This window comes from Lepisma saccharinum, chromosome 2 (assembly GCF_977018435.1).
Source record: "Lepisma saccharinum chromosome 2, izLepSacc3.1, whole genome shotgun sequence".
Taxonomy (NCBI): Eukaryota; Metazoa; Arthropoda; class Insecta; order Zygentoma; family Lepismatidae; genus Lepisma; species Lepisma saccharinum.
In genome coordinates this window covers 122,223,630-122,245,019 of record NC_139230.1, presented here as the reverse complement: position 1 = coordinate 122,245,019, position 21,390 = coordinate 122,223,630, and the positions used below count along the sequence as shown (strand labels likewise).

Genomic DNA, 21,390 nt, shown 5'->3' with positions numbered 1-21,390 from the left:
CTTGTTACTAATCATATCTACAATACCCATCTTCTCATTGTAAAAATTGTTGTTTCCAGCATTCTCTTCCCCTGCTATCACCAACAGCCTGTCTATAAGTTTTCTTACATCATTAATCCACACAAACTCTTTAGCTAAAGTGTTATATTGCTTGATACCACTTCCAGTCTTGAGTTGGTTCCAGATGGGCTTGATAAGGTTCTTGTACTTGTCTCCACTACTTGATTTAACTCTGTTCTGACTAGCATCGTTGTTTTGATACAAGGCATCAGATAGTATAAGAATATCTGAATAACTTTGATAGTCTTCTTCAGTAAAATGTTTTGGTTGCTTCTTGGTTAAGAGCTCCCATAGACCAGGGGTACCAGGGTACCTTGACCAACTGTTTTCATCACCCAAATTGACTTTTATGTTGTCTCCCTCGAATGTCACTCTAACTAACTAACTAACTAACTAACTAACTCTCTAGCCTTCTTAAACCCGAAGGTTCATGGCTGCAGCAACACAGGCCTTCCATCTGTCCCTATCTTGAGCAAGATCTATATACTCTTTTCCATCCCTACCGATTTCCTTTAGGTCCATCTCAACGTTGTCCCTCCATCTTCGTCTTGGCCTTCCTACTGGTCTCTTACCATCAGGTTTCCCAACAAGAATCCTGTAAACTCCTCTTTCCTCTCCCATTCGTGCCACATGGCCTGCCCACCTAAGTCTTCTTGATTTAATTATTCTAATAATGTCTGGACATGAATACAAATTATGTAGTTCTAAATTATGTAACCTTCTCCACTCACCTGTCTCCTCATCCCTTTTAGGTCCAAATATTTTCCTAAGGATCCTATTTTCAAATACTCTCAATTTATGTTCCTCTTTCAATGTAAGGGACCAAGTTTCACACCCATATAATACTACAGGCAAAATTACGGTTTTGTATATTTTAACTTTTAGATTCTTAGATATTAAACGAGAAGACAAAAGTTTATGAAGAGAGAAGTAACATGCATTTCCTGAATTAAGCCTACTTTTTATTTCCTCTTTAATGTAATTTTCATTTGTTAATATTACTCCTAAGTATTTGAATTTGGAAACTGTTTCAAACGAGTTGTTATCAATAATTAGATTTTGATTATTACCTAACACTTGGTTTCGGCCTGTAAGCATATATTTAGTTTTCTCTTTGTTAACTTCCAAACCTATCTCTTTAGTAGTTTTGAAAAATATTTTAGCATTATTCTTAATTGTATTCACATCATCCCCCAGTAAGTCTACATCATCTGCATATGCTAACAACTGAGTCACACCATTTAATTTTAGTCCTTCTTTAGTTTCGTTTACCTTCCTAACAGCATATTCTAAGGCAAAATTAAAGAGCAATGGAGATAATGCATCTCCTTGTTTTAACCCATCATGAATTGTAAATTTGTCAGACATATTAATACCCACACGAATTTTACTTTCTGTTTCACTGGTGCATATTTTTATCATACTAACAAGCTTCTTAGGTATTCCAAACTCTACTAATATATTATATAATTTATCTCTTTTGACCGAATCATATGCTTTTTTGAAATCAATGAATAGCTGATGGACATTTTGATTATATTCCCACTTTTTTTCAAGTGTCTGTCTGATGTGAAAAATTTGATCTGTAGTTGATCTGTTGCGTTTAAATCCACATTGATAATCACCTATAATTTCATTAGCATATGGGGTTAGTCTTGTTAAAAGAATGTTAGATAATATTTTATATGTTGTTGAGAGTAGAGAAATTCCACGGTAATTTTTGCAGTTCATTTTATCACCTTTTTTAAACACAGGAACAATTATGGATTCTTTCCACTGTTGAGGGATTTCTTCTTTATTCCATATTAAACAAATTAATTTATGAATTTGACAAATTAATGAATTTCCACCATATTTAATTAACTCAGCTGGTATTAAATCAATGCCAGGTGCTTTGTTATTCTTTAGCCTTTTAATAGCATCTTTAACTTCAGTCAAGTTAGGTTCTGGGACTAAAGGTTCTGCTGTGTGTACTTCATTCACTTCTAATTTATCTCCTACATGGACATTTAAAAGGTCATTAAAGTAGTTCTTCCATCTATTTAGAATATCGCTTGGGTCAGCTAGAAAATCACCGTCTTTATCTTTTATCAAGTTTACTTTAGGTTGCCACCCCTTTCTAAACTCATTTACACCTTTATATAAATCTCTGATATTTTTATTTTTGCTGTTTGTTTCAATTTCGTTAATTTTGCTTTTCAAGTAATCTCTTTTTTTACTTCTAAACGTGCGGTTAACTTCTCGCTTTATTCTATTATAATTGTTTAGATTTGTATCATCAGAGTTATTTAACCACCTAAGTCTAGCCTGATTTCTTATTTCTATTAGATTATGACATTCATTATCAAACCATGGCTTACTTTTTCTCGGTTTATGGTATCCTATTTTCCAAACTGCTCCTTCATTAGGTTTCATAGTAGGGTACAGTCCAAAGACCTCATCTTTCTCAAACTTGCCTGTACTCAAATAATCCCTTGCCAAGGGCCCCAACTCAATTTTCTTCTCTGATTCTTGTTGTATAGCTGGTCTAGGAGGTTATTTAGTGCTAAAGGTGTGTGAATGCTAGATAAGGGGGTAGGAGGGAAGTCTGCATAGTTTTTAGCAGTGAGAGGCACCAAATCATTGATGAGATCTTTATTTTGCTCTGTGATGCTTTTAATTTCCTTACCAAGACCACTGATAGCATCTATAATAGGCTGATCTTGATGCTTGCGCTGCTCATAAAAGCCTCTGTTCTCATCCTTCCACCCCTTGAAGCGTTTAGCAAGATACTCATGTAATTTTAAATTATCTTCAATTTTATGTTTTGACATATTTATATTTTTTGATTGATGGTTATTTATAATGTTTCGACGTTCAAAAAGTCGTTGATTTTATTTCTAAATTTCCCATTGCTAGGTTTTCTTGTCATGTCGATCGTAGCAAATCCAAAATCATCGCTGTTCCAGCATGAAGAGCAGAATTTTGAAAATTGATTATAATTTAAATCTCCCCCAACATAGTCATCGTAAACATGTTTCAGATTAGTATGATCTTGGCGAAATAAACAAATTAAATTTGTATTATCTCTTAATAACTGCTTGGGAATCTTGGAGTAAGTTTGAGCTAAGTAAAAGCAATCTATTTCCCTATGTCTACCCTGTGTAAAGAAATTTCTTATCTCATTCTGATTTTCTAGAATCACATCATCAAAAACAACAACAGAATTCTTCAAACAGTGATCGAGAGGTTTTACTTTTGAATCAAATGTAGATATGTTAAGTCCCTCATACACCTTCATGAGTTGCTGGTATTTTGGTTGTTCTAAACTTCTTGAAAATACATACAAGTGTCTATTTTTCCAGTGTAACCAGTTAGGGGCCAGCAAAAAATTATCTACATGCAAGGTAGTCTTCCCACAACCTGAAGGCCCTACTATGAGGCATCTTATGTGATCAGGCAGCAACTCACCATTTCTCTTAGTAGTTTTTGCTATATCTGGCAATCGCTGTACAACATTCCATGTTGGTGTCAAAGAATAACTTTGTCTGCATCTATCCAACTTTTCTCTGCTAATCCAAGCCATTTAACATAAAGTTTATTATTCTTTTTAAGTAATACTTTTTCAATTAGATATGTGTCTGGATATTTTGTTTTACTGAGCTCCTCTTCATAAAATCTCCCTTTTAGTATTTTATTGCTACTATCTTTTATCATATAGGTATTTCTATTCCCTGGCAAAACTTGAACTATAGTGAATAACTCTGTAGACCAATTCTTAGTAAATCCCTTCTCGAATAAATGTTTAAATTTACTAATTCTTACTTGTTCTCCTATTCTGAATTTTGGTTTCTTAATTGTATGTTTATATTTATTACAGTAAACAGTAGAAATCAATCTTGCCTCATCAGCTTTAGTTACCTCAGCTGGTTTCATGTGAATAGTACTGTGTACTGAGTTATTATAATTATGAACTAGGCTAGGTAAAATATCTATCCACTTGTAATTACCCTGTAGAGTAAATTGCCTCCACATTAGATGTTTTAATGTTCTATTGAACCTTTCCACTATACTTGCTTTGAGATCACTATATGTAGAATAATGTTTAATATTATACTGTTCCATTAACTTGCTAAATGTAGAATTATAAAATTCTTTTCCTCTATCTGTCTGTAGATATTTTGGTGTCCTGCCTTTGCTAAATATCAATTTAAAAGCCTCAACAACACAAGCACCTGTTTTGGATTTTAGGGGAATTGCCCATGCATACTTACTAAATGTATCGATAACTGTAAGCATGTACTTGTAATTATGATTTATCTTATGTAAATTTTTCAAAGTTCCTGTTGACATTTCTATCAGATCTGCTTGAAACAGATCATCTACACCCTTTGTCACCACACTCAATCGCTTGTAGTTGCGACGAGCTGGCTTATGTAATTCATAAACTATATCTTGTCTTGACATCTAATGGTATAAGAGAATATGACATAAAATGGATTATCCTCTGGGTATAATTGTTTCAATTCAAATAATAATTGATCACCTGCTTCTACATTAAAAACAGATAATTGTTCATCCTCATGTACTTTATATCTTTTTGCAGATTCATCCCAGTATGCAACAGGTATCTGAAGTGCTCTATGAACACCATCTTTTCTTTGTATGGTGAACTGTGGTACTTCAAAATGCTTACCACTCTTCAAGTAACCAAATTTGAGAAATTTAATATTACCATCGAGGAAAAATTCATGAGACTGATTGTAAGGGTACAATTTGTAAACATTGCCTGCATTGACATATGTCCAGCGACCTCTAGTATTTGGAATACTCTGTAGTCTAACAATATCAACAGTAAAAAAATGTTTTAATTCTTGTTCCTCCAACCTGCTTAATATTTGTTCCAGGTGTTCCTCTATGGTTTGTACTACTTCACTGTAGCTAGGTTTGATTCTCACATCAACATGCAATCGTTTGAACTCTTCCTTGAGGTTGTGGAGTTGTGTGGTAAAATTAGATAATGCTGATTCTTGAGTAGATTCCAGAGTAGCAAGCTGTAGCTTGATGTTTGATATAATCTCTTGTAAACTCTCTACAAGTTTCAATTTGGTACTCTGGCTTGCAAGATCGTGCACTTGATTTTTGATTTCCACAAATAATGCATGAAGTTCATTGATTATCTGGTTGGTAGGTAAAGTATTAATAGTATTTTGAATTACACCAATCTCTTCCTGTATGTTTTTGATGTCCTCTGACTTGAGAATTCTATTCACTGCTCTTTTTACAGATCTTAACTCTTGGGAAGTGGGCAAATTAGCTACAGTGTTTTGAAGTGTGGTCAAGGCTTCTTTCACAATATTTAACTCGCTGGCATCTGCAACACTGCTCAAGGCATCCTGAAGATGCTTTAAGTCATCTTGGGTTGGTGTAGATTGCTGTAATATTTGCAATTTGTTCTGAATGTTATCTATGAGATGGTGAAAATGCGATAATTCAGTTTCGGTATTCAGATTTTCCAATTTGGTGATTTGTTCTTGAATAATGTTTAAAGTTTCGGTTATACTTGGCAACTTGAATTCTAGAGTTTCTTGTACATTTGTTAATTCATTTCTCATAGTAGTCAAAGTATCCTCAATGTGAGCTATGGTACCCTGTATCTTACCAAAATCTTCATAAGTTTCTAACTGTAGCTTGATATTGGCAACGCTGTGTGCGATAGCATTTAATTCTGAAGATGAAGGAAGATTATCGATAAAATTTTCTAATGTTTGTAGTTTAGCTTGAACTTCTGCTATAGCTGTATGCAACTGATCTGTTTGGAGTTCAGTTTTAATATTTTCCAGTGAAGGGGTCTCAAAAGATTGAAACTGCTCTTGTAATTCTGCAATACTAGCATTGAGCTGTTCATATTCCCCCTGAGTTTTGATATTTTGAATAATAGAAAGCAGTTCTGTGCTAAGAGTATTCGCTTGATTGTTTAATTCTTGTTTTAATTGCTCTGTAGCAGTTGTTTGTATTTGTCTAAATTTCTCAAGTTCAATTTTCAATTTGCCTACACTCTCCCCCAAGCTTTGAAGGTTGTCTATGGATGCTAAATTTGTATATTTTTCAAGTAGGGATTTGAGTTCACTATCAATTTTCACTATGGGGTTAATCAATTGAGTTTGGAGATTAGTAATCTCTGTTTGTATGTTTAAACTTAGTGAATTCTGTAAGATTAACAAGTCAGCTTTAAGCTTTTTTAATCTTTCATCTAGTCTGGCAATGTCACTTGAATTATCTGGTATTTCTTGTCTTCTTCTGTTTCCAAATATATCCATTATGTATATTAATTTTCGAATATGTGTTATTTAATTTTATTTTTTGTTCACGGTATTTTTATATATTCATGAGAGAATAAATTAATTTAATTTCCATGAAGAAGGGGATTAGCTTATCATACTCGCCAATAATTTCTGCATAGAGATAATCATCTTTCTCTACATCGTATGTGCTGTCGGGGTTCATATTATTGTGTTTAATTCTATACAGATTTCTACCTATATGTATATTTACCCCCGTAGGGGGCCCCCCTTCCCCCGTGCTAAAAGAAACAGATATTTGAATTTTACCTGTGACAGGAATTCTGTAAGATGCAAGATTATTATTGAACACAAGCAATTGTTTCCCTGTATCCTCATCAACCTGATACCAGATACTATTCAGATGGATGATAATTATTCCTTTTAATTGGCGATGAATTTCTTTAATTACATCCATGTTTACAGCTGTTTTCTCTACAGGTTGAATATGTTTCTTAAATCCAAACAGGTTCATTGGCATTATTTTTCATTGGGTTATTTATTATCATGAAATAAGTATCAGAACTTTATGCCCAAGATGCAAAAATAAACTTGGACCAAGATGCAAGAAAGATCATGCGACACACCCTTGACACAGAGTCGCGTGATTGCACTTGATGTTAAGTGCCCAATAGGGGCAAGTTACACTGTATAACCGGAAGTGGACCGGAAGTGGACCGGAAGTAAATATGTGTGGGTGTGGGTGGGTGTGGGTGTATGTGTGTGGGTGTGGGTGTGTGTGGGTGTGTGTGGGTGTGGGTTTTATAAGCATCTTGGCTTAATTTTAAGTGTGGCCAAAAAAAATATCAAGAGGGGCATATTTTTGACAGGTTTATGGACAACAATCTCACAGAAGTACCTTTTGTAAGTGTAAACAAATCAATCTGAGGGGGTTCATACTTTCCGAGAAATTCCCGAGGGCATTTTTACAAAAATCTTGGATTAGACGGGGTTCCACACTTGAGCAAAAAGCTCATATGGGCATGTTGAGCAAGTTTTAAGTGTAGACAAATCTGCCAGAGGGGGGTTCATACTTTCCTGAGTTTATAATACCACAAATACAACTACTCTGTATAACAGAATGAAGCGCAGATGCTTACTTTTGGTAACATAATTTTGTACTTTGAAAGATAAATTCATCTGGAGAATCTATTATGACACTGCAGGTTGTTTTCTGCTATATAAACTGTTCAGGCAGCAGGAAATATTTCACCGTGATTTTTTCAGGACAAGGATAGTAATTCTATAGACGGTGTTGAAGGCGGAGTTACTGCGGAGCATGCGCACTCGTCTGGTTCCCCTCGAACATCCGGTTACGCTTAGGATGCTATGGACGTTAATACGAAAGGGCAAAGTGGTGATTCTTTTACAAGGAAATAGGGTATCAGCTGTGTAGCATATGGTTGCACAGTTCGATCGGCAACAAATTTATTGAGTCAAGTATCACTTCGTAGGTTTCTGAAGGACGTAGAGAGACGAAACCTGTTGATACAAGCAGAACGAGAAAGGACTGGTACCCGGAAAGAATTTTTACGACTTGCATTTTGTTACAAACATGTTGATCGTTTATCTGCGTATTGTGTTGTGGTGAAAAGCACTCCTCTTAGTGAGGTTTCAAACCGAAGCGACACGCAACAGCAGTGGTTCGTACCGAAGTGACAAGCGACACAGGCCCATTTAGTCTATAAATAAGCATTTACCGCTTATGGGAAATCAAGTCTCAGGCGAAACAATACACGCCATTGGGAATCTGAGCGACACATGCAGAAAAATTTCATTGATCACTGAGGATTCACTTTATTTTAAGTGGCACGGAGATTACACACAGCAACAGCCCCTTTACTCTAAAGGAAACAATTCATCTTGCATACGAGTACAACAGAGCGAGGCGACACGATGTATGGTACTGAGAAAACAACAGTCCAGTCCAAGCGACACGTAAGGAAGCTTTCAGACTGCAGCGATACGTGTCTCTTGGAAATCAATATATAAAAAAACAATACCTTCCGAACGACAAATTGCAGGTGTCGCTTGTCGCTCGGACTGGGCCGTTTTATCAATACCGTGCATTGTGTTGCCCCGACCTGTTATTTGTGCAAGCGTGACTTGTGAATGGTTTGCTTTAGATCGAGTGCTTCTGTGCGAAACCCCGATATCGCTTGTTGCTTCAATCTGAAAACTCCCTTGTTGCTTGAAGTAAATTCGTGCAAGTGAAAGTGGCATGCATGCCATATCATAGGTTTTCCCTAAATCGCTCAGGCGGAAAGGCGACGTTGAAAGCACATAGGCTATATTTACTAGCATTTGTTATGTGTCATTACTTCTGCAGATTTGTTGGCAAAGATTCACTTAAGCATACTTTATAATATAATAATATCACTTGTTTTATAGAATTATCTTTCCCTCACTTTTCCATTTACAAAATAATTCAATATATCTAAACGTTCGTCGTGCGTGTACACGAGATACTTGTATGTACGTAGATTCTGTAGTACGTAGTGTGCTATACAACTGGCGGCCACAAAGACACGTCCTATTTTAATAATCTGCTCTGCAGTTGATCATCCGACGGATTCTAGACGTCCACTCCTTCATAGTAGAAGTTTAACAAATACCTTTCTTGACTATCGTCGCAGAACTGATGAAAACAAGTGCTCATTTCTTACTTCGTATGCTGGTGAATCTGCACTGGCAACAACGGGGATTGGCCTAAACCGGAAGTTCCGGGGGAACCGGGCAAGACCTCACCAATGTTTATGTTTACATTTTTAACACGGTCTATAATATTTAGTTTCTTGAAATTTAGATGAATATAAATCCTAACCTACTTCAGTAGTGGCGGAAAAAAGGGGGCTATTACCCACAACTTTTGTCCCTGCAGTCACGGGCGCCGACTTGTCAAAATTATTGGGGGGGGGGGCTCTGATCACTGAAATAAATTAATGAATGACTCACTCTCTCCCTTTTTTAAGTTTTGGCCTCAGTGTTCGGAATCTCATAAAAGCTAGGGGTGTGCGGGATCCCGAAAAGTCAGGACCGCGATCGGGAAAAAAAACTGTCCTTGTCGCCAATGTACTCATAAAAATGATTTTTTTCTTTAACGACTTTAACTATAATTTACTGGGAAAAGGTTGAATTTGTTTTGTTTAAAACATGTTTAAAACATGTTTTTTTAACTCATGTTTAAAACTATGTTTAAAACAAAAAAAACATGTTTAAAAAAAACAGTTTGTTTTGTTCTTTTTTAAAAAACACAAATTTTGCCAACCCTGCGAAAGACTATCGACAAGCAGGCCCGTAGCTAGAGGGGGGCAGGGAGGGCAACTGCCACCCCTGAGAGCATGCTTTGCCCCCCCTGTGAAAAATACAGAACACATTCCTACCTGGAATTCTCACTAATCTTTACAATTATATCCTGTATTACTCTAGCAACACGAAGGTGTGTCGGATTCCGTATAATGTCGTATCAGGATTGGGGGGATTCCCTTCCAGATTCAGATTTCGGAAAATTATTTCGCAATTTTCAGTATCTAGAACAGTTGTGACACTTTGAGTAGTCTTGTATTAAAAGTGTCTAATGTATTTGGATGTTTTTTTTTCTCGAATGTGTTGCTATGAAGTTTGAACTGCATAATTTCATAATTTTTTTGTTTCCCAAGTCTATCTTTTGGTAATAACGAGAGAGAGGGAGTGGATATTTGATTTTTGTTACTTAGCATTGCTTTTCTGCCACATTCAGCTAATCGTGGAGATGAGTGATGACGTGAAATCGATGAAGAGACACTCACAAACAGTGCTGCAACCACAAGGGGGCAGGGCCATTGTCGTCCCCCCCCCCCAATCTTGGAGGGAAGTCCAATCTAGGGGGGCAAACATTGAAGTAAAGAAACATGACTAGCAGAATCTAAGAATAACAGGACAAATGGATACTCAAGATGGAATAAGTTTTCAAGTGTTTCTTGCATTTTTCTTCCAGACGGCTAAGGGCACTTACAGGGGGCACAGAGTGGCAATTGCCCCCCCCCCCCGATTTCAAATTTTATACAAATAAAAGTACATTTCGTAAAGTTTTCTTGCTCGCTTCGCTCGCAAGCATAATATATACTATTCTTATAGTCCGTAGTGCAGAGCCGCAGCTAGGGGTCAGCGGGAGTCAACCCTGGGCCAAAACGATCTAAATGAAAAAAAGAATGTTAAAGAGATTCCCATGGCGCCCAGTGAAATTATTTGCGCCCAATTAAATCAATATTGTTTTCAGTTTGCAAATATTTGGATCTAAAGATTTTCCTGCTTGCTTCGATCCCAATATGATTATTTTCTGTAATACATTCTAAATTACCTGAGAGAGAAGTAAGGCCAGATATATATACTTCAGATTGTTGTCGCACATTTGAGAGACAATTTGGCGGATGAATTGATCATGTAATGTATTTAAATAATATATATATTAAAGAAACTTTGAATACGTACACAATTTAGAGTTAACATGTTGCATATGTATTTTCTTATTTTATGTTTCTCCATGTTGCATATGTGTAAAAAATATGTTGTACATGAAAGTTATACGTGTCATATGTGCAAAGAGAATAATGTTCGTCATGCATATTCTGTCTTTCAAAAATACAGTTTGTGTGCTTGTTTTCCACTATTAGTTAATATTTCAAATTATTTGTTCAAACACAAATGCTTTAGCATCGACTTGTACCCCCTTTTGCATGATTTACGACAATAATAACGTCCTTTTAATGCTACTATTGTTACTACCACTACCACCACTATATTACTATTATTATAATTGGCATGGTACTTGACCCCTCTCCATATAAAGATTTGTGGTTTCGCCTCTGCTCACAAAGAACATTCATGCCCAGGCTCTAACCTGGAACCCCTGGCTTCGTAGTGTGTTATGTAACCATCCCACCATGGAGGTCGGCTAGTGGAAGATGTAGGACAGCTTACTGGCTCAAATTATTATCAAACACGATGAGAATGTGATAGTTTTTCACATTTATTATTTCGGTTAAAAAGCGATAGAATTTGTAGTGTGAGACGGGTTACACTAAGCATCTTATGAAATATACAGTGAGTCGCATAATTATTCGGACACGCACTAAATTTCTAACGTTTAAGAGTGGGAAGGGAGTGAAATCTGTGTACAGCGTTGAAGTTGATTTTCGTTTAAAAAATGTCATGTTTAGCACAAAATTGGACGATAAAAAGTTAAAAAACGAACATCAGCAACAATATAACGAAGGATGAATCCCTACTGTTGCAAAAATAGTGCCACAAAATTATTCGGACACATAGTAAATGTTAACGTAAGTTTGCGATACAGTGACAATTTCGATTTACGGATTGATTGATACTCAGTTCATATATATTAACTCTGGTTTCCTGTAGGTTTCTATAGCAATTACGATCGCGTTTTGTTTAACAAAGTTGTGATATAAGAACATTTTCTATGTAGAAATGGGGCGAAGAGAAAAGGAAAGTTCATTTGAACAACGTCAGTTAGTGATATGGCACCGCGCTAAGGGTAAAACTTACCGTGCAATTGCCTCAATGTTGAAAATGAAAAAAAGTACAGTTGCAGATATTATTAAACGATTTAAAGATGAAGACAGGATCGAGTCCCACGGTCATACAGGGAGACCAAGATATTTTTTCCCCCAGAGAAGAGACAGTAATCGTGAGGAAAATTTAAAGAAAACAAAAGGTGAGTGCTCCAATGGTGTGTGCTGAGGTAGCTGAGGAGTGGAAAGCATAGTCATCCTGAAACTATACGAAGAGTGCTCAGAAGGGCAAACTATCATGGCCGTGTAGCCAGGAGAAAGCCATTTGTAAGTAAGCCAAACAGGACAAAAAGACTGGTGTTCGCAAAGGAACACTTAGGAAAGGATCAGACATGGTGGAATCGGGTAATCTTCACTGACGAGAGTAAATTCAATATTTGTGAGTCAGATGGGAGGGTAACAGTGTGGCGTAAACCAAATGAGGAGCTCCGAGGGAAAAAATTGCAAGCAACAGTGAAGCACGGGGGTGGTCACGTAATGGTTTGGGGCTGCATGTCGGCCCAAGGCGTTGGTAAATTGGCTTTCATCGAACAGACAATGGACAGGTACCTTTACCTTGACATTCTGAAGTCAAATCTAAAGACTAGTGCTGAAATTATAGGCATTCTTTGTAACTTTATGTTTTATCAAGATAATGACCAGAAGCACACTTCCCGCGTAGTACAAGAATGGTTATTGTACAACTGCCCAAAAGTGCTCCATCCTCCACCGCAGTCTCCAGACTTGAACGTCATTGAGCACCTCTGGTGTAAGTTGGAAAAAGAAGTGAGGAAAACACATATAACCTCGAAGGCAGGCCTCAAGGAGAGACTTCAACATGAATGGGCCAACATATCGTCAGTGTACAAAAGAAAATTGGTAGAAAGTATGCCAAATCGTTTATCCGAGGTGTTAAAAATGAAAGGGATGCCTACCAGATACTGACATTTCTGTTCGTTGCTTTTCAAGCGTGTTTTCCTGTTTCTCCTTCCATGTGTCCGAATAATTTTGTTTAACCCACAAAAAATGTTTGTTTTGTTTAATGAAAATATTTTACTAATATATTATATTAAATATGGGATTTCTCGACCTTGAGTCAAAAACCCTGATGGAACTGATATGCAACCTATATCCAAACACCATACGTTTGGTGCAGTGAATTTCGGTGAAGTCCGGAGGGCTCATTTAGTCAAATCCACTCTCCTCACCTCCTCGTTGGGGCCCCCTGGGATCTTTCAAGATGCGAAAGAGAGAGTGGTGTGCGGAAAGCAACGGGAAGCTACCGCATATATCTTTTCCCTAGAAAAACTGCAATCATGATGAGTCATTCCAAGGCAAAATATTCCGGACGTAAACTAGCCCCCCATTCGGATGTCCGGGAGGGGGATGTCTGGGAAGGACACGTTATGACAAAGGACACTGATGGGGAAAAGAGAAGCAAACAGAAGGTAAGATTAAGGATTGGAACGTGGAATGTCAGAACCCTGTTACAGTCGGGAAAGCTAGAAAACTTAAAGGCAGAAATGAGAAGAAACAAAGTAGATGTTATGGGAATATCAGAAGTGAGGTGGGAACAAAATGGTGAAATAGTGAGTGATGAGTTCAAGATGTTTTATTCTGGAGGTGATCAACAAGGAAACCGTGGTGTGGGAATAGTGCTAGGACCACGTGTGAAACATAAAGTTATAGCAGTGCGTTATGTGGATGACAGGATTATAATGGTGAAACTTCAAGGAAAGAAGAAAGACTTAGTGTTAATTCAAGTGTATATGCCACATAGTGGGTTGTCAGAAGAAGAAGTGGAGGAAAACTATGAGAAGATAGAGGAATTGATGGAAAAAGAGAGGAAGGGTTCGTGCATTATCGTAATGGGTGATTGGAATGCTGTAGTAGGAGAAAGGCAGGATGGAAGTACAGTTGGAAGATATGGATTAGGCGAGAGAAATGAGAGAGGGGAAAGCCTGGTAAATTTCTGTAAAAGAAACTCCCTAATTGTTGGAAACACACTGTTCCAGCAACATAAGAGAAGGAGGTACACCTGGATATGTCCAAGAGATTGTAAAATATACCAGATAGATTACATACTGGTACAAGAAAGATTTCGAAATTGTTTTAAAAATGCGAAGACATTGCCAGGAGCTGACATTAATTCAGACCACATCTTGCTAATAGGAGAAATCAATCTTACATTGAAGAAGATAACCCAAAACCAGGTGAGCAAGAAACCCCACTTAGAGAAGCTAAGGGAAGAAGACGAAAGACAAAAATTTGCAGAACATTTCCAACTAAACTATAATAAGTTTAAAGCTAGTTGTAACAATAAGGATGAGATGTGGGATGGAATAAAAAGCTGCTTACAGAAGGCAGTGGATGAAACAATAGGCTACAGGGAAAGGAAAAGTGCAAAGAAACCATGGATTACTGAAAGTATGCTGGAAAAAATGGAGGAACGGAGAAAATGGAAGAATGTAAATACAGAAGAGGGAAGACATAATTACAAGATACTGAATAACCAGCTAAGAAGAGAAACTGACAGGGCAAAAGAACAATGGATGAAACAAAAATGTGAAGAAATTGAAGAACTGGAAAAAAGAGGAAGGTATGACTTGATGTATCGTGAAGTAAACTGCTCCGGCTTCCAAAAGAAGAAATGGAAAACAATGTGGATGATAGAAGACGAGGAAGGATGTGTAATCACAGACAAAAAAGGAATATCGAATGTGAGGGGAAAGTACGTTGAAGAACTCTACCAGAAAGAGAATCGCCCAGACAGTCTGAATGTAGAAAATGAAGACGACGTGCCTGACGATGAGAAAGGATACTATATCCTGAATGAAAAATTTGAGCAAGCACTCAAAGAAATGAGGAATGGGAAAGCAACGGGCACTGATGAAATTCCTGTTGAACTTATCAAATGCCTGGGAGATGGAAAAAGAGAAATACTGCACTTATGCAATGAAATCTATGAGAAAGGGGATTGACCACAAGATTTCACGGAGACTGTTTTGGTACCTCTGCAGAAGAAAAGCAATGCCAGAAAATGTTCTGAGTACAGGACAATCAGCTTGATATCTCACTCGGCAAAAATTCTTCTAAGAATTCTGAACAGACGCCTATACTCGAAGGTCAGTGGCGAGTTAGAGGAAGAACAGTTTGGTTTCAGGAAAGGAAGAGGTACAAGGGATGCAATTGGTTTACTGAGGACCATTGGGGAAAGATATTTAGAGAGAGGAAAGGAGGTGTTTGTAGTATTTGTAGACCTGGAGAAAGCCTTTGATAGAGTGAATTGGGTTAAACTTTTAGAAATTCTGAAGAAAATTGGTGTAGATTGGAAAGAGAGAAGACTTCTAAGCAACTTATACATGAATCAACGAGTTAAAGTGAGGACAGGAGACGAAATGACAGAAGGCTGTGAAATTGGAAGAGGAGTACGACAAGGATGCTGCCTATCGCCTACTTTGTTTAATATTTATTTAGAAGATATAGTGAAAACTTCTTTCCAGGGCACAGGAGGTGTCAAATTAGGAGGAAGAAGAATAAACTGCATAAGATTTGCTGATGACATGGCATTATTCGCTGAGGATGAAATAACCATAAATAGTATGTTGGAAGAGTTAAACAGCAGCTGTGAGCAGTATGGGATGAAGATTAATGTAAAGAAAACAAAGGCAATGGTTATAGGACGGAAACCAAGGAATATTAATGTGAGAGCAAACAGTGAAAGAATCCAGCAAGTGGATAGCTTCAAGTACCTCGGATGCACTATAAGCAGTGACATGAGCTGCAACCAAGAAGTGAAAATGAGAATCGCAATAGCAAAAGAAGCTTTCAATAGAAGAAAAAATGTTTTTTGTGGACCCATGGACATAGGTCTAAGGAAGAGATTAGTGAAATGTTTTGTGTGGAGTGTAGCACTATCTGGTGCAGAAACCTGGACGTTGAGAAGAAATGAAGAGAAACGACTCGAAGCTTTTGAAATGTGGACATGGCGAAAAATGGACCGTAAGAAACGAAGCCGTACTGAAAAGAGTTGGTGAAAAAAGATCTATACTGGAGACCATCAAGAAGAGGAAAAGAAACTGGTTAGGACACTGTCTAAGAAGAAACTGCCTGCTAAGAGATGCCTTGGAGGGAATGGTTGAAGGAAGAAAAGTCCGTGGAAGAAAGAGATATCAGCTTATGGATGATATTAAATTAACTGGGTCGTATGCTATTACGAAGCGTAAGGCAGAGAACAGGGAAAGCTGGAGATTGCAGTGAAAAACCTGCCAATTAGGCAGAAAACAATGAATGAATGAAATATAATTGAAGATAATTAACAGTGTGCTCATATTGTGTTTTGTTTGTTAAATAAATATTAAACATTTATCATCGTATTATATCACGACTACGTCAGTAAATATTCAGAAATCTTATCTGTCCGAATAATTATGTGACTCACCGTAAATGTGAATTTCAATTCTCTATGCAAACGCATTAAATATGATAAGCAACATAGGTGTGTGTCATGATATCCATTTTATAAAGGGAAAGTTAAGTTTTAACCCTGACTGTTTGCATGATATCGTTTCCATAGCAAGTTATATATATTGCTCTCAAGAATTTTAAACGGCAGTAAAAATAAATTACATTTGCAACTGCGAAGCTTACAATGGAATTGCATAGCCTACATTAAGGTCATAAGATGCCATATTTGGATTGCTTGTAACATCGAAAGAAGAATTAGACGAGTAAATAGTCATTGATAAAAGTTGCCTTCTTTGATGTCCTGTACACACTGTGAAAATTTTCGATGTTATCAGGCGGCACCCTATGAATATAGGTTCAAGAAAATGGCAAGTAGAAAAAAGTTGCAGTGAAATAAATACGATTGAAAATCTCTCAAATTATTTTCTATTTATTTTCTTATATTTATAATATTACATTGTGTCTGTAGCAGACGTTGTCTGTTAAAGTACCTCATGCACAACCTAATTTTTTGACAAATAATTATGTCAACTCTTCTGCTATGGAGTGGATTCTCCTAATTTTGTTCATATATCTTAAGCAGAAGTCTTAAGCAGAAATCAGTATCAGCATAAAAAACCCTGATATTTTGGGTTTGTACGCTTCTGCTCAAAAAGTGGTGACGATAAGTGGCCCAGAGACCTCGCTTTTTCGGAAATGGGGTAAGGCGAAGGAGGCCCCTTAGATCATTTGGTTTCGTACCATAGTCATTAAGGAAGGTATTTTTTCATAACGTAAAGAGGATACAACATTTCCCTCTATAAAACTAGATATGAAATATGAATGATGACACTGTAATCTAAGAATTCATTGATCAATCAGAGGATTCTTATTTGTTTGTTGGATGTCAAACACATGTTTGCAAATAATATTTTGCAAAATGGTTAACGTAACCAGTAGGCAAACATTGTCTGTAGTGATGCAAGTCTCTCCCCTTTGAAGCAAATAGGAGCCATGTTTTAGCAAGCAAGCCTACAAAAAATTATACAAATTTTTACACAATTCATCAAAGTGTAGATAACAGTAACCATTATTATTTAATTAATTTGATTTTTCTTGCATAACACAACATAATGGTGGTGTTGGATTCTCGTTAGATTCCTTTGTGTGTAAAAATATTGTATACTGGAAATTAGAGTACATTATGAAGCATAATTTATAAAGGACTTCCTTAATCAGTTCTGCAGAGAAGCCCAAAGTTACATATTAATCGTTTATTAACATTATTGACATGTAAATATAAAGTAGATAAAATCCCAATTAGCCTATATATGTTAAACTTCATCTTTGTATTCTTTGTTAGTCCGAAAGGTCATTATCGAAATATTGTTATTTGATGTTGCTCGAACGTTTTTTGTTCGTTGGATTTTCAAGATATCATCCCTTTCCTGTTACCATAGAATAGTTAGAACCTAACCTAACTAGTCTATGCTGTTACTTATCACTTTTGGAGGAGGGGGCAAGCGCCCCTCTGTACCCTGCTATATCTGCCAATGCAACACAATATATTAAAAATTTGCCCCCTCTAGGATTGACTTTGCCCCCCCCCCCCTAGTAAGAAATCCTGGCTACGGGCCTGTCGACAAGTACGATGTAACAAGTACCGTGTGAGGCGAAAACTAGCAAATGGATAGCCAGTCCAGCGTCAACTAGAGCGTTCCTACTAGAAATCCAGTTCCGTGTGATAGGGGCTTAACACTGATTCAATTAAAAGACAGGGTTGCCAAACAAAAAATTATCACAGACTATAAAATATCAAGTACCAAAATGTGTTTTAAACACTTCTAACAAAAACATGTTTAAAACACATTGTTTTAAACACTTTTGTTTTAAACATGCCAACCCTGCCCCTACCCCGCAGTATGGTAAACCTTATCTCCAAAGGGAAGTAAACTGTCCTTGCCGCCACTGTACTCATAAAAATGAGTATTTGTTCTTTAACGACTTTAAAAAGGTTGATTTTTTTGTTTTGTTTAAAACATGTTTCTTAAAACTCGTGTTTAAAACAAAGAAAAGTTTGTTTTGTTCTTTTTTTTAAAAAAAAAAATACAAATTTTGCCAACCCTGCATAAAACCAAGTGCACAGAAATAATAAAGAACGTTCTTGCAGTGCATTTTCTCGATGATTTTATCTGACATCGCTGATCAGCATGAACTGCAGTGTTCAGAGGAAGAGGAAAGTGACAAGGAAATGTTGTTTTTACAGGCAAGTTTTCGAAATTTTCACCTTTTTGTTATTTTTAATTAGTTCATTTGATTTAGCGACTTTCTAGCGGATTTTCTAAGGAGTTTTAGCGACTTTTACGTTCAAGTTGTTGGCAACACTGTTCGCGCAAATTGTCAAAAAGTGAAGCGAACTAAACGGGCCTACTAGGTATGTACGTACATAATTATAATATATTTGCATGATATTTTTCTTTACTTTTTTGAACATAGTTTTTTGCCTCTTTCTGCTAATCTCTACGATGAGGATAAATGAACGAATGGTAAAAATTGTTCAAATAGGTTTGTATTATAATTTACATAAGCATTTTTTGTAGCGTAATGTTTTCGTTTTATGCATTTAACAAAATATGATATTTATTTATATATTTATTGGTCTTTTTATATAAACCGTTGGTGAAAGGGGAATGGAATTTTCAATACGTGTGTGTGTGTGTACACAATAATTGCATTCTTGAATTTACTAAATGTGTAGTTATTTGAAATTATTAACATGCGAGTGCAATTGAAAGATCGAGATGCATGTTGGTAGTTTTAGGTTTGTAGACGTAGCTGTTGTGTATATATGTTTGGTAACACTTTACTATACCTGAGACAGATTTCTTCAAATTTACAGGAGAAAGTAGTTACGCAAATCATTTTCTGTAGCGTTGTTGATGTTCGGGAATGTAATTTTGATTCATTTTAATGCGAATGCATGTGGTTTTATACGAAAATCTATTTCCGACGTGCTATTGTTGCTGCCGCCATTTGCTTCCTGCATGAGAGCACAATACGCTCTCGTATTGTCCGTATATGCTAAATTGAACGAAAGGAGTGCTAATGGAACCAAACCTAACAGGCCTAACCTAACCTAGTAGGCATACCTCGTCCCCGTGATGGTTTGCGGGGCTATCGTGAATTTTTGGGCTAACGTCAATGGTTTTTCTGGCTCAAGGAACGATCAACGGTAAGCTATCGCCATGTTGTGTGTGGAAATAAACAACAACAGTAAGTACTCGTAAATGTAAGAAATATACATTACTTTCCTAACAAATTCAATTATTTCACCTAAATAAGTGTTCCGGAATGCAGAATAGTACGTTAGCAATGTAAAAAAGTGTGAAAGAAATGATTCCCAGGTGTCTCAGGTATAGTAAAGTAGTACCGTATGTGTAGTTTCCTTCAGTAGTGAGCTATTGACAATGTACAATTGATTATCATATGTTTCGAAAATTAGTGTTCATGTAGATTAAAAATAACTTTTCCTTTGTACTATTTTGTGATTATGTATGTATTAAGCGTGGAAGGATAATGTTTTACATACTTTTTTTGTCAAGTAAAATGAAATATATTAATAATTGTCTTCATTTATTTTGACTGTGTTTAGTTTCACTAATCGCTAACAACAATGCCAAGGAGACAACGTTTGTCTTCCAGTTCAAAGTACAGAGAGTTGGCTGTGAAGAGGCAGAAGAGGTTAGCTGCCAAGAGGCAGAAGGAGTTAGCACAAGGTCAGGTGCTAGCTGATGCACCGATGGAAGTTGACCGTCAATGTTCACCTGAAAGGCATCATCAGTTGCAACCAGGTATTTAAAGTGCATAGTGTATGTGTGTGAATAATAATTTTATATGTGACTTCAAGAATTATCCCTTTCGTTATTTCTACAGAATATTTTTCTAAACTATGGAGTATGGATGGGAGACACATTAAATTCGGATATTTTGTGTTTCGCATGGTTCGTACTTACCAATTGTGTATTGCGGAACATCAAGGTGCCATTATGCTTTTTACACGAAAACAAACTCAATTTTTCACATTCTGAGTGCTTTTTTTTTATTCCTTTCTTCTCTTCCGGAACACACAATATGGCGGGCACATCTTGACTCATGTTGTGGGTATGCAGTCTTTCAACCTTCTGCACCAAAAAATACCTTCTATCGTGATTGTCACCAGTGAAATTTATACATTATGCATGGGTAACTGGCGTATAGCCCGGGTAGCTGACGGATAGCCCCACGAACCATTTCCGATAAGGTTAGGTTACGTTAGGCAAGCATAGTAAATAGAAAAAAAGGGGGTTGAAACACTGACAGGGGCTTACGTCATCCAACATAAGCAGCATCGAGTTGTCGTAGGGCAAGCAAATTAAAGCAATGGCAATTGTGCATCAGTGATATATTTCTCTTGAAAAATACATGATTTCCAGGTCAAATATATTCATTCCACAATGAAAGAACATACCTCGACGAATGTTGTAAACCTTTGAGAAACTCATTTCCGTAAGTAGTTTCTTGTGTAAAATTGAAGAAATGTGTGTCTGATGTATGAAACTTTTACCATGATAGTCTGTTCGTGTGTTATTTGTGTGATGAGGATGCATTTTATGTGCTTTATGAGGTATTATAATATACGCACGGAATACATCTCGTGCACTATAGTTTCCATAAGGTGCTTTCGCTTTTCCAATTTACGGTAACAGTTTCATACATCGGAGACATATTTCTTCAATTTTGCACAATAAACTACTTAACGGTAATGAGTTTCTCCAAGGTTTACAACGTTCGTCGAGGTATTTTCTTTCATTGTGGAATATATTTGACTGGGAAATCATGTATTTTTCAAGACACATATCTCACCGACACACAATTACCATTGCTTTCATTTGCTTTCCCTACGACAACTGGATGCTGCGTGCGTAAGCCCCTGTCAGTGTTTCAAACCCCCTTTTTTTACTATGCTTGCCTAA

At 36.7% G+C, this 21,390-nt stretch overlaps 1 protein-coding gene across 2 annotated transcripts in view; it reads left to right on the top strand.

Annotated features, from left to right (window-relative positions):
• Positions 1-18,773: 18,773 nt before the first annotated feature.
• LOC145984483 (uncharacterized) overlaps positions 18,774-21,390 on the top strand; it is a 236,083-nt gene continuing 233,466 nt past the window's right edge. The window contains exons 1-2 of one of the 2 annotated variants that reach the window (XM_083118139.1): positions 18,774-18,812; positions 20,031-20,229. In XM_083118139.1, the coding sequence (XP_082974265.1) occupies positions 20,052-20,229 (178 nt within the window). In that variant the 5' untranslated portion in view covers positions 18,774-18,812; positions 20,031-20,051. Of the gene's footprint in view, positions 18,813-18,900; positions 18,925-20,030; positions 20,230-21,390 lie in introns of those variants that run through there. The other variant, XM_083118140.1, reaches the window with a different exon arrangement.